The sequence below is a fragment of the Cynocephalus volans genome, chromosome X (genome assembly GCF_027409185.1).
Source record: "Cynocephalus volans isolate mCynVol1 chromosome X, mCynVol1.pri, whole genome shotgun sequence".
Lineage (NCBI taxonomy): Eukaryota > Metazoa > Chordata > Mammalia > Dermoptera > Cynocephalidae > Cynocephalus > Cynocephalus volans.
This window is the reverse complement of record NC_084478.1, coordinates 41,639,109-41,653,778: the sequence shown is the minus strand read 5'-3', so window position 1 is coordinate 41,653,778 and position 14,670 is coordinate 41,639,109. Positions and strand designations below refer to the sequence as shown.

At 39.0% G+C, this 14,670-nt stretch overlaps 1 protein-coding gene across 1 annotated transcript; it reads left to right on the top strand.

Moving 5' to 3' along the window:
• The first annotated feature begins 5,046 nt into the window (after nucleotides 1-5,046).
• On the top strand, nucleotides 5,047-14,111 carry LOC134367040 (cell division cycle 7-related protein kinase-like). The gene is given in 3 exon segments (XM_063083679.1): nucleotides 5,047-5,095; nucleotides 12,282-12,409; nucleotides 12,411-14,111. Coding segments are annotated over 3 exon segments (1,878 nt in total).
• The last annotated feature ends 559 nt before the right edge of the window (nucleotides 14,112-14,670 follow it).

Here is a 14,670-nt window from a genome sequence, read left to right as displayed (position 1 = left end):
AATCACTACAGATGAATTACAGTAGATAACCTTTTCCATGATTAAGCATATTTAAATTCAAAATCATTTTCACTACATTTTTTAATATATATAAAATTGCAAACATATACATGTACAAAAGAATTGTATGATGATCCCCCATTTATTCATTGTCCAGCTTCCAGAATTATCTATGTATAAGCATTCTTACTTGATCTATGAAAGGGGTCTTCAAAAAGTTCATGGAAAATGCACAGTATGAGAAAACTATGCATGGATTTCTGCACCAAAATGAACTCGTACTAACTTGTTATAACATCTGAATAGAACCTAGTTTGAGGCACTAAAAAGGGTAAGATATCAATTTGAAAAGAGCCCCTGTCTGAGCAACATGAATTCTAAAATTGAAGCAAGAACAAACCAAGTTTATGGTGAAGCTTGGGTGAAATGACGGTGGCATCATTGATGCTTTATGAAAGGTTAATGGGGGCAGCGCCCCCAAAGAAATCATCAGTTTATAAATGGATAACTTGTTTTAAAAAGAAATGCAACAATGTTGAAGATGAAGCCTGTAGCCACAGACCATCCACATCAATCTGTGAGGAAAAAAATCTAGTTCATGGCCTGGGGAGGACCCATGATTAACAGAAACAACAGCCAACAGCCAACACCACAGACATCTCAGTTCAGCTTACACTGTTCTGACTGAAAAATTAAAGTTGAGCAAACTTTCCAGTCGAGGGTACTAAAACTGTTGTGCCCAGATCAGCTGCACACAAGGGCAGAGCTTTCAATGGAAATTTTAAACAAGTGGGATCGAGACCCGGAAACATTTCTTTGGACAACCAACTATAATAGGAGACGAACCATGGCTTTCCCATCAAGATCCTGAAGATGAAGCACAGTCAGTGCCATGGCTACCAGGAGGTGAAAGTGGTCTAGTCAAAGCAAAAGTGGACTGGGCAAAAGCAAAGGTCATGGCAACAGTTTTTGGGATGCTCAGGGCATTTTGCTGTTGGCTTCCTGGAGGGCCAAAGAACAAAAACATCTTATTAGGAAAGTGTTTTGAGAAAGTTAGCCAAAGCTTTAGCAGAAAAACACCTGGGAAAGCTTCACCAGACGGTCATCTACCACGACAATGTTCCTGCTCATTCCTCTCATCAAACAAGGCCAGTTTTGCAAGAGTTTCTATGGGAGATCATTAGGCATCCACCTTATAGTCCTGATTTGGCTCCTTCTGTCTTTTTATTTCCTAATCTTAAAAAATCTTTAAATGTCACCCGTTTTTTTTTTTTCTTCAGTTAGTAATATAAAATAGACTGCATTGACATAGTTAAATTCCCAGGACACTCAGTTCTTTAGGGATGGAGTAAATGGTTATCATCGCTTACAAAAGTGTCTTTAACTTGATGGAGCTTATGTTGAGAGATAAAGTTTGTATTTTTTATTTTTATCTTCTAATTCCATTTTTTCTATGAACTTTTTGCAGCCCCCTTATATTCTCACCACCCCATTCCCTCCAGATTATTTTGAAACAAATCTTAGACATCATATGAATTCATTTGTAAATAAACTTTTAACATAAGCACAGTATACTCAATCACATTTTATAAAATTAATGATTTTTAATATTGAAAATTTAGTGTTAAATATCCCCAGTAGTCTCTCAGACTTTTTTGTTTTATAAGCTTGTCCAAATTAGGGTCTAAATATGGTACTGGAATTGATTATGTCTGTATAAGCATTCTCATATTCTCTCTCTCACTCCCCCTCCCTCCCTCCCTGTCAGAAACCCAGTCATTTGTTAACTGGAATATTTTTATAAGGAAACTTTTCTTAACTATTTAGTTACCTTCCACTGCATCTTATAGTTAAATGATGCATAGAAATAATGTCGAAGATAACTTTAAAAATAGTATGTGAAGTGTTTTTCTTAAGTCTCTTTCTCCTCCTCTCATCATTTCCCACATCCCAGATTGTCCCTTTTAATCAATTGGTTTATTTTCAAATAGAACATTACTTCAAATCAGTTTGGTTACACAATAGCGGTTCACTGTGGTGCTCATTTTCATAGACATCTGTGAGGACTACATTATTTATCCCACTATCCATCTAATGATTTCTCTTTAGGTATTGATCAGTTTTTCATACAGAAGTCTGGGGGACTGGTGTGCAGGGGATACCCAGTGTTTGTCTTCCACCTGTACTCCTCCAAAGACTTCCTGACTTGACTTTGTCTTCTTGACCTTTTTCTAGGACATTGACTAGGTAATGTTTTGTAAAGGAGGTTTCAAATATCTTAATAGGTTATATAATACATGAGTAAGATTTTGTTTTGTAAGTTCCAGATTCTCAGAGCAGTCAAACCATCACACTTGTCCTGTGTCTTGAACATTGGTGGGTATGCTTTTGACCGCCCTTTCAAAACATTACATGGTAAGAAATATATAGTGAGGGAAAAGTCAAATGATGCATCCTAGCTTCCTAAAGTTTTGCATTGTAGTTTGGGAACGCAACTCCAGTTAATACATTCTATATTACTTGGCTTTCTTTTCGCTTATTTGTGCATTTACTCTCAGGGACTGAGGCAATTTTCAGTAATTCTGTTCCCTTGAATAAGAACTGCTAACATTTATAGCCATTTCTAAAGCCCATCCCCCAATTCTGCTTCCTCTTAAATCACTAAGAATAATCTGATTTGGGTGTTCATGATTCAAAAAAGATCTTTATTTGAAAGGTATTTTGGGTGGAAGGGAGGAGAAAACTGGTTTAGCATGTTGAAACAGCTTGCGTTCCCTGTACACTTCATTTCACCATGCATCAAATGGTCAAACGTAGCAGGGGAACTCCCATTTCAAGATTACAGTTTGAGTTTTTCCTCCCAAATTTCACTGACATAAATAATACAAACATTCTTAAGGGCTGGGGAACAGGGAAGGATGTTCTCAGGGGATCAGACAGACAAGAAGCAGATGGGGATTGCTGAGTGCAGTAGCAACTAGTGTCAGTCCACAATTCCAACCATCGTGAAGATCAACCTGCAAAGCAAGTCTATGGGACTCCCCAACAGAGCCCATGAATACCCCCAAACTCTGAGCAGTGGGCAAATGGAAGGGATCTGTGTGCTGTACAGGAAGCATGTGGGTTGCAGCACTTGCCTTCTGGCTCACTTGGCACCACGGCTCACTAAATAAGGAAAGCACTTAACGGAAGTGGTTTGGCCACCTAGATAAGGGGCATAAGGCACCAAGTAACTTCAAGCTGCCACAATGAACGTAGAGGAAAAACCTACTTGGCTCAGCTGAGGATACCAGGGAGCAATTTTCAATCCCAAAATAAATACCTAAAACACCACCCACTAGTGCCTGCTTATTGAGTGGCTGAAAACAAATGCTTAATAAAGCATTGAACTTCCTGATCTTTACAATAATTTGTAATCAAGTAATTTCTAACCAAGAAAAATACAACTACAGAAGAAAAGTAGAAAATATTTTACTGTCCCTTTGTCAAATATTTAAAAATTGGGAAAGTGGCCCCACAAGGCATTTTAAGAAACACTTTAAAAATCAGCAAACACGGAAAGATGTAGCATTCTGGGGGGGAAAATTACAGAAACAGAACAGAAGAGAAAGTTTAATTTCCAATTTTAATTCCAAACATAATTTGCAACAGTGTTGTTGCTCTCAAAAAGGAACAATCAGATCAGGAAAGTTTACTTTCAAATGAAAACGAATTTTTACTAAATTCTGAAATATAAATACACGTAGTAAACTTCAGAAAACTGAGTCAATAGAGAATGTTTAGAATTCCAAAGAAAGGAATAAAGAGGTAAACAGCTGACATATAAGAAATGTGAATTCTTTGGCCGGTGCGCTCACTGGCTGAGCGTGGTGCGGACGACACCACACCAAGGGTTGCGATCCCCTTACCGGTCACGAAAAAAGACAAAAAAAAAAAAAAAAAGAAACGTGAATTCTAGATTCAAGAGGTGCAATAGGAAAACCAGAAGTGACAAATACAGCAGACAGGAGAGAAGCAACAAAGATGTAAAAAACACGGGGGCAGGAGGGTAGAAAAAATATTACCTATAAAGGTAAATAAAGGTGACATCAGAATTCTTCTAAATCTTTGTGTAAAACTTGAACACAACTGTCTGATTTGACATGCAAAGTAGTGAATATTATGATCAATTTGGTTAAATCTCCATATAATAAAACTTTATACCTCACAGGTACTAAACGTTCTCTCAAACGTCCACCAAACATTTGTGGGGAAAAAAAAAATTAAGAAAACTTCACTTTCTAAAACAATTATACAGGCCACATTTTTCTGACTCTAAGCCATTAAATCTAAAAATTACTAAAACAAATCAAGCCACCTGAAAATTTTTAAAAACTCTTCTAAATAATTCCTGATTCAAAAATGGAATGAAACAGATAGATGGAGTTCAGGCATATCCTCAACAAGAGGATTTAGCAAAGACATTATCTCAAACTAAAAAGACTTTCAATACCCAGAAAACAGGGCAGAATAAAAGTGCAATATCCCAGTGACATTTCAGAGAATGCAAATGTTGAATTATTTCTAGATAACAAATAAATTCTCCACACCTGTAACAGAACAAGTTGCACAAAGAAATGATCATTTAGAACTCGAGTTGATGTTTCTCTCTGTGCTCTGCCATTTTCTGCCACGTGAGACCCATGCATTGCTATAGAGACCCTCATCAGAAGTGTTGCCTGAACTTTGGACTTCGTAGCCTTCAAAACTAGACGTGGAAACATGGAGGCCTGAGCCTCGTGTGTCACCCGGGCTGCAGCGGTGACCGCGGCTTCTGACCCCCTGCCCCCACACGCCCATCCCTGGAGCTGGAAGCGAATCAACCTGCAGCCAAGACAGGGAGACATCCAGCGGGAGAGGCAGAAGCTCCGCGGAGACCACACACCCTGCGGGGCCACCACTGCGTGATCCAACAGGTAGGCTTCACCGCCGTCACCTGGCTTCATTCCCAGCCCAGCCCAGTGCACACAGAGTGGGAAGATGTCTGGCAGGGGAGGCGGGAACTCCATGGGGTCCATGCTGCTGCAGCGTGCCATCCAGCAGCCCGGCCCAATGTGTACAGATCACAGAGTCATCCAGAAAGGGAGATAGAGGCTCCATAGAGTCCACACACCCTGTGGGGGGGCCGCCGCTGCATGATCCAGCAGCAGGTAGGCTTCACCGCCGCAACCCGGCTCCATCTCAAGCCCGGCCTAGTGCGCACAGAGCAGGGAGATATCCCGCAGGGGAAGGGGAAGCTCTGCAGAGACCACACGCTCTGCGGTGCCTCGGTGTATCCCACCAGCCCGGGCCAGAGCACACGGAACATGGAGTCACTGAGGTAGCCATACCAAATTGGCAACCACAGCTACATCTTAGTTAGTCAATAGTCTCAAACCGGTGGACTGTGAAACCCCCTGCCACAATGAATAAACATCAAAGAAAAGATACCAGAAATACGAAAAATCAAGAAAGTACACCACCAAAAGATAATAAATCTCAAGCTCTAGATCCTATAGAACAAGAAGCCCTTGAAATGACTGACAAGGAATTTTGAGTGATAATTCTAAGGAAACTGAATGAGATACAAGAAAACTCAGCTAGACATCATGATGAAATGAGGAAAAGTATACAGGACCTGAAAGAGGAAATGTACAAGGAAATCAATGCCCTGAAAAAAAATGTAGCAGAACTTGCCGAACTGAAGAAGTTATTCAGAAAAATAAAAAACACAACGGAAACTTTAACCAACAGGCTTGTGGAAGTTGAAGAGAGAACCTCTGAACTTGAAGATGGGCTGTTTGAAATAACACAAGCAGACCAAAAAAAAAAAAGAATCAAAGGCATTGAAGAAAATCTGAGAGAGATATCAGACAACCTTAAGCATTCAAATATCCGAGTCATGGGTATTCCAGAAGGGGAGGAAAATGGAGATTGCATTGAAAACATATTCAACAAAATAGTGGCAGAAAACTTCCCAGGTATAGGAAAAATCACAGATCTTCAGATCCAGGAAGCTCAACGATCTCCAAACGTATTCAACCCAAAAAGGTCTTCTCCAAGACATGTTATAGTCAAATTGGCAAAACTCAGAGACAAAGAGAGAATCTTAAAAGCTGCAAGAGAGAAGCATCAAATCACCTATAAGGGAACCCCAATCAGGCTAACATCAGACTTTTCATCACAAACCCTAAAATCCAGAAAGGAATGGGATGATATATTCAAAATACTAAAAGACAGAGATTGTCAGCCAAGAATAATCTACCCTGCAAGGCTATCCTTCCAAAATGAAGGGCAAATACTATATTTCTCAGACAAATAAAAACTGCGGGAGTTCACCACCACACAACAACCCTTCCAAGAAATTCTCAAAGGAGTACTGGGTTTGGATCCTGAAAAATAACTACCACTGCCATAAAAACCCAAGAAAAATCTAAACCCACTAGTATAATAAAAATGGCATTCATGAAGAGAAAACAAACAAACAAAAGGCTATCTACAACCTAAGGAACCAACAAACACAGAAAACAAACAGTAAATCAGAAAGCAAGGAACAAAAAACACCTAAGACAACCAAACAACAATCAATAAAATGTTAGGAATAAATCAACACCTTTCAATAACAACTCTTAATGTAAAAGGCTTAAATTCCCCAATCAAAAGACACAGACTGGCTGACTGGATCAAAAAGGAGGACCCAACTATATGCTGCCTTCAAGAGACCCACCTCACCCATAAAGACTCACATAGACTAAGAGTGAAAGGATGAAAAAAGATTTACCATGCAAACAGAAAAGAAAAACGAGCTGGAGTAGCTATTCTTATATCTGACAAAGTAGACTTTAAGCTAAAAACCATAAAAAGAGACAATGAGGGACACTGCATAATGATAAAAGGACTGATCCATCAAGAAGACATAACAATCATAAATATGTACGCACCCAATGTTGGAGCAGCCAGATTTATAAAACAGACTCTATTAGACCTAAAGAAGGAAATAGACACTAATATCATAATAGCAGGGGACCTGAACACCCCACTGTCAATATTGGACAGATCATCTAGGCAATGAATCAGCAGAGAAACACAAGATCTATACCATACTCTAGACCAATTGGACTTGGCAGATATCTACAGAACATTCCATCCAACAACCTCAGAATATTCATTCTTCTCATCAGCACATGGATCATTCTCCAGGATAGATCATATATTAGGTCACAAATCAAGTCTCAACACATTCAAAAAAATTGGAATGATCCCATGTATTTTCTCAGACCACAATGGATTAAAATTAGAAATCAATAACAAATGAAATTCTGGAAACTATACAAACACATGGAAATTAAACAGCATTCTACTTAATGACATATGGGTCCAAGAAGAAATCAAGCAGGAAATCAAAACATTTATTGAAACTAATGAAAAGAATGACACATCATACCAAAACCTGTGGGATACTGCAAAAGCAGTATTAAGGGGGAAATTTACTGCATTAAATGCTCACCTCAGAAGAATGGAAAGATGGGAAGTGAACAACCTAACAGTTCACCTTAAAGATCTAGAAAAACAAGAACAATCCAAAACTAAAGTTAGCAGACGGAAAGAAATCATTAAGATTAGAGAAGAACTGAATGAAATTGAAACCCAAAAAACAATACAAAAGATCAATGAATCAAAAAGTTGGTTTTTTGAAAAGATAAATAAAATTGACAAACCATTAGCATGGCTAACAAAAAAAAAAAGAAAAGATTCAAATAACAAAAATTAGAAATGAAAAAGGTGATATTACAACTGATTCATCTGAAATACAAGGAATCATTCGAGACTACTATAAACAACTATATGCCAACAAGTTTGAAAATCTGGAGGAAATGGATAAATTTCTGGACACACACAAGCTCCCAAAACTGAGCCATGAAGATGTAGAAAATCTGAACAGACCAATAACAATAAAGGAGACTGAAGCTGTTATCAGAAAGCTCCCAACAAAGAATAGCCCAGGAACAGATGGATTCACAGCAGAATTTTACCAAATATTCAAAGAGGAATTGACACCAATTCTTTACAAACTATTCCAAAGGATTGAAACAGACGCAAATCTCCCGAACTCTTTCTGTGAAGCAAACATCATCCTGATACCAAAACCAGGTAAAGATATAACCAAAAAAGAAAACTATAGGCCGATATCCTTGATGAATACAGATGCAAAAATCCTCACTAAAATACTAGCAAACAGAATACAGCAACACATACGTAAAATTATTCACCACGATCAAGTGGGATTCATCACAGGGATGCAAGGTTGGTTCAACATACGCAAATCAATAAATGTGATACACCATATTAATAAACTCAAACACAAGGACCATATGATCATCTCTATAGATGCTGAAAAAGCATTTGATAAAATTCAACACTGATTCATGACAAAGACCCTCTGTAAGTTAGGTATAGAGGGAAAGTATCTCAACATGATTAAAGCCATATATAATAAACCCACTGCCAATATCATCCTGAATGGGGAAAAGCTGAAAGCTTTTCCTTTAAGAACAGGAACTAGACAAGGATGCCCACTCTCACCAGTCCTATTCAACACAGTGTTGGAAGTACTAGCCAGAGCAATCAGAGAAGAGAGGGAAATAAAGGGCATGCAGATTGGAAAAGACGAAGTCAAACTGTCCCTCTTTGCAGATGACATGATCCTATATATCAAACAGCCTAAAGCCTCTACAAAAAATCTCTTGGAGTTGATAAATGATTTCAGCACAGTAGCAGGATACAAAATCAACACACAAAAATCAGTAGCATTTCTATTCCCCAATAGTGAACATGCAGAAAGAGAAATCAAGAAAGCTTGCCCATTTACAATCGCCACCAAAAAAAATAGAATACTTAGGAATAGAGTTAACCAAGGATGTGAAAAATCTCTATAATGAGAACTACAAACCACTGCTGAGAGAAATTAGAGAGGATACAAGAAGATGGAAAGATATCCCATGCTCTTGGATTGGAAGAATCAACATAGTGAAAATGTCCATACTACCCAAAGTGATATACAAATTCAATGCAATCCCCATCAAAATTCCAAAGACATTTTTCTCAGAGATGGAAAGAACTATCCAGACATTTATATGGAATAACAAAAGGCCACGCATAGCCAAAGCAACGCTGAGCAAAAGAAATAAAGCTGGAGGGATAACACTACCTGACTTTAAACTATACTACAAAGCTATAATAACCAAAACAGTATGGTACTGGCATAAAAACAGACACACTGATCAATGGAATAGAATAGAGAATCCAGAAATCAACCCACACACCTACAGCCATCTGATCTTTGACAAAGGCACCAAGCCTATACACTGGGGAAGAGACTGCCTCTTTAGCAAATGGTGCTGGGATAACTGGATATCCATATGCAGGAGAATGAAACTAGATCCATACCTCTCACCGTATACTAAAATCAACTCAAAATGGATTAAGGATTTAAATATACACCCTGAAACAATAAAACTTCTTAAAGAAAACATAGGAGAAACACTTCAGGAAATAGGACTGGACACAGACTTCATGAATACGACCCCAAAAGCACGGGCAACCAAAGAAAAAATAAACAAATGGGATTATATCAAACTAAAAAGCTTCTGCACAGCAAAAGAAACAATTAACAGAGTTAAAAGACAACCAACAGAGTGGGAGAAAATATTTGCAAAATATACATCTGACAAAGGATTAATATCCAGAATATATAAGGAACTCAAACAACTTTACAAGAAGAAAACAAGCAACCCAATTAAAAAATGGGCAAAAGAGCTAAGTAGGCATTTCTCTAAGGAAGATATCCAAATGGCCAACAGACATATGAAAAAATGCTCAACATCACTCAGCATCCGGGAAATGCAAATCAAAACCACATTGAGATACCATCTAACCCCAGTTAGGATGGCTAAAATCCAAAAGACTCTTTACGATAAATGCTGGTGAGGTTGCGGAGAAAAAGGAACTCTCATACATTGTTGGTGGGACTGCAAAATGGTGCAGCCTCTATGGAAAATGGTATGGAGGTTCCTCAAACAATTGCAGATAGATCTACCATACGACCCAGCTATCCCACTGCTGGGAGTATACCCAGAGGAATGGAAATCATCAAGTCGAAGGTATACCTGTTCCCCAATGTGCATCATAGCACTCTTTACAATAGCCAAGAGTTGGAACCAGCCCAAATGTCCATCATCAGATGAGTGGATACGGAAAATGTGGTACATCTACACAATGGAATACTACTCAGCTATAAAAACGAATGAAATACTGCCATTTGCAACAACATGGATGGACCTTGAGAGAATTACATTAAGTGAAACAAGTCAGGCACAGAAAGAGAAATACCACATGTTCTCACTTATTGGTGGAAGCTAAAAATTAATATATAAATTCACACACACACACACACACACACAAAAACCGGGGCTGGGGGAGAAGATATAACAACCACAATTATTTGAAGTTGATATGACAAGCAAACAGAAAGGACATTGTTGGGTGGGAGGGGGGAGAGGGAGGAGGGAGGGTGGTTTCGGTAATGGGCCACAACAATCAACCACATTGTATATCGACAAAATAAAATTAAGAAAAAAATAAAAAATTTTAAAAAATAAAATAAAATTGTTTGAATAATAGGCCCTCATAAATTTGACAGAAACCTTGTTTCCATCAAATTGACCTTTAAGTATACTATAAAGGTAAAGTGAGACATTTAAAAGAGGAACTATAGTATCATATACACAAAAAAAGCTAATTTAAATTAACAAAAAATAAAAGAATACATTTCCTAGTGATAAAGCTTAAAAGCAGCATTTTCTGCACAAAACTAAAGGTTTCTAATGAAGATAACCAAACGAATCCTCTACACTATAGCTTGAATATTTGTGGTTCTACAACATTCATGTTGAAACAATGTAACAGTATTGAGAATAAGGGACTTTAGAAGGTGATTAGGCCATAAAGGTTCCTTCCTCATGAATCGGATTAAAAGAAGGCTCACGCAGCGTTTAGCTCATTTCCCTTTCTGTCCCTTTCCGTGAGGACTCCAGTGTTCATCTCCTCTGAATGATGTGGCAACAAGTCACCATCTTGGAAGCAGAGAGACTGGGCCCTTACTAGGCATCAGTCTATGGGCACAGTACCCTGAAAGTGTCCAATCTCGTCTAATCTTGGAAACTAAGCAGGATCCTTTCTGGTTCAACCAGCACAATCCAATAGAAATATAACGTTTGAGTCACATATGTAATTTTAAAGGTTCTAGTAGCCACATTTTAAAAGTAAAAAGAAAAAGAGGTGTCTCCATGCAGAGAAAGATGAGCAGAAGTATTGGAAAGTTGTGCTGGGAACTTACTCTGAGTTGACTGTACAACTGGTCAGGAGTGCCCCATTTCTGCACCCAATTCAAATCTCCACAGGCCCCAAGTTCTCTGTTTGCTGGGCACCCTGTTTTCCCAGACACCTCTTATAATCACTTGGCATCTAAACACAGACTACCTGTTGCCCAAGTAGTTTGAACTTCACTAATAAGATTATTCTCATATGTGCCCTGTAAGAAAGAAGAACAATAGGGCAGGATTCCTTTGCTGTAGCACAGACCCACAATCTTACTGGCAACACTATGGCTTCTCTTGCTAATCCTTAGTTAATAGCTCTTCCCAATAAAGTTTATTCCTTTACCCAGACTGTGGGACTATGGCACTGTAGAATTCACTCTTAGACATCTTGGACGAGAGCCCTAAATTAATTTTGTCAAATGAAAATTTCTGCTTTAATTAGCAATCAGGAGTAAAAGGTTTTGAGAGTGTGGTGTGTCAGAAGATTTCTGCTGAGAACTGCTTCAGGACAAGCTGTCCGGTATAGGGATATGAACCCTTGATCTTGATGTTACCAACACCGCGGCTCTAACCAAGCCTCAGGGAAGAAACCCGACCTCTTGCGCAAGCGCTGTGGCGGATTCCGTGGCGCCAAGGGCTTTATAGTGCGCATGAGCAACTAGAAGCTGCGCGGCGGGAAGTGTTGCGCAGGCGCATTTGGCTGACTCTCTAGGTGGGGAGCTCTTGGAGGCGGCGACCCAGGCATTTAGGGAGCCACAGAAGTCGTAATCTCTCCAATCGCTGGTGCCCACGCTCGCTGCATTAGCAGTCCCCTACCCGGTTCCCGCCGCCGCCGCCGCTGGTGGGGCTCCTGGACTGGGAGGTTCTCCCTTCGGCCCCCTGCAGTGTTCCGATTTTCACAGCTGCTTTGCTCCTCCTGTGGATATGACCTCTTAGCTGGCCATTTGCATCCCAGTTGTTTTGTGAAGGAGGCGTCTTTGGGAATTCAGATGGATGAGCCAATGGCTTTTTCTCTTTTCTCCTCTGCGTGATCGGTTTCAGGCTGATGGGTCTTTAAAAAAGTATGAGCAGAATTTTAAACTTCCAGGCATTAAAAAAGATATTGAGAAGCTTTATGAAGCTGTAGCACAGCTTGGTAGTGTGTTTAAAATTAAGGACAAAATTGGAGAAGGCACTTTCAGCTCTGTATATTTAGCCACAGCACAATTACAAGTAGGATGTGAAGAGAAAATTGCTCTAAAACACTTAATTCCGACAAGTCATCCTAGAAGAATTGCAGCTGAACTTCAGTGTCTAACAGTGGCTGGGGGGCAAGACAATGTCATGGGAGTTAAATACTGCCTTAGGAAAAATGATCATGTGGTTATTGCTATGCCATATCTGGAGCATGAGTCCTTTTTGGACAATTTGAATTCTCTTTCCTTTCAAGAAGTACGGGAATATATGTTTAATCTGGTCAGAGCTTTGAAACGCATTCATCAGTTTGGTATTGTTCACTGTGATGTCAAGCCCAGCAATTTTTTATATAATAGGCGCCTGAAAAAGTACACCTTGGTAGACTTTGGTTTGGCCCAAGGAACCCATGATATGAAAATAGAGCCTCTCAAATTTGTGCACTCTGAAGCTCAGCAGGAAAGTTGTTCACAAAACAAATCCCACATAATCACAGGAAACAAGATTTCATTGAGTGGCCCAGCACCTAAGGAGCTGGATCAGCAGTCCACCACAAAAACTTCTGTTAAAAGACCATACACAAATGCACAGATTCAGATTAAACAAGGAAAAGATGGAAAGGAGGGATCTGTAGGCCTTTCTGTCCAGCGCTCTGTTTTTGGAGAAAGAAATTTCAATATACACAGCTCCATTTCACATGAGAGCCCTGCAGTGAAAATCATGAAGCACTCAAAGACTGCAGATGTAGTATCAAGAAAGTTAGCAACAAAAAAGAAGGTTATTTCTACAAAAGTAATGAATAGTGGTGTGATGAGGAAAACTGCCGGTTCTTGCCCGGCTAGCCTGACCTGTGACTGCTATGCAACAGATAAAGTTTGCAGTATTTGCCTTTCAAGGCATCAGCAGGTTGCTCCTAGGGCAGGTACACCAGGGTTCAGAGCACCAGAGGTCTTGACAAAGTGCCCCAATCAAACTACAGCAATTGACATGTGGTCTGCAGGTGTCATATTCCTTTCTTTGCTTAGTGGACGATATCCATTTTATAAAGCAAGTGATGACTTAACTGTTTTGGCTCAAATCATGACAATTTGGGGATCCAGGGAAACTATCCAAGGTGCTAAAACTTTTGGCAAATCAGTATTATGTAGCAAAGAAGTCCCAGCACAAGACTTGAGAAAATTCTGTGAGAGACTCAGGGGTATAGATTCTAACACTCCCAAATTAACAAGTGATATACAAGGACCTGCTTCTCATGACCCAACTTTTTCAGAGAAGACTGACCATAAAGCTTCTCACAACATACAAACACCTCAAGTACAACACTCAGGGAATTCATTATATGAAGGGGACGGTAAAGGCTGTGGAAGTCGTTTTGATGAATATATTGCCAGTTTAAAAGGCTGGGGTGAGGTACCTGATGAAGCTTATGACCTGCTTGATAAACTTCTAGATCTAAATCCAGCTTCAAGAATAACAGCAGAAGAAGCTTTGTTGCATCCATTTTTTAAAGATATGAGCTTATGGTTATTGTTCTTCATTTAATGTTTACTGTTTTGTATTGTGAGGTGGAGTAAAAAGCGTTTTTTGTAACATCTGTAAGTTCTTGTTTAGAGACCAGGGCAGGATGAGTAATTTATTTTAAAATTTTAGTATTTGCTCTGGTGGCAGATTCTAAAATATAAGAGGGTACTTCAGAAAGTTTGTGGAAAAATAAAATTGAAAGATCATACAAATCTTTCCACAAACTGTTTGAAGTACCGTCGTAGATTAAGCTTAAAGTGGCAGAGATAGTTCTTTGGACTAACAATGTGATCTTTGAGTTAAACCCACACAAAGAGAATCAGATTTTTAGTTTCCCTGATTACTTTTTACTGCCATATGCAGAAAAAGGAGCAGTTTTAGCCCAGTACATAAGGGTTCAAGGTACAGGTCTTAAAATTAATGGATGTGATAGGAACTAAATGAATCCAAAGACTTAGTTTACTGATTTCTTAGCACTATGAGCTCTTTGTTCTTTTGGAAAACTCAATCTGGTGAAGGTGCTCTAACAATTTTGTAGGTAAAGAAATAATTTTCTAGATGTATGTATTATGCCTTTTAT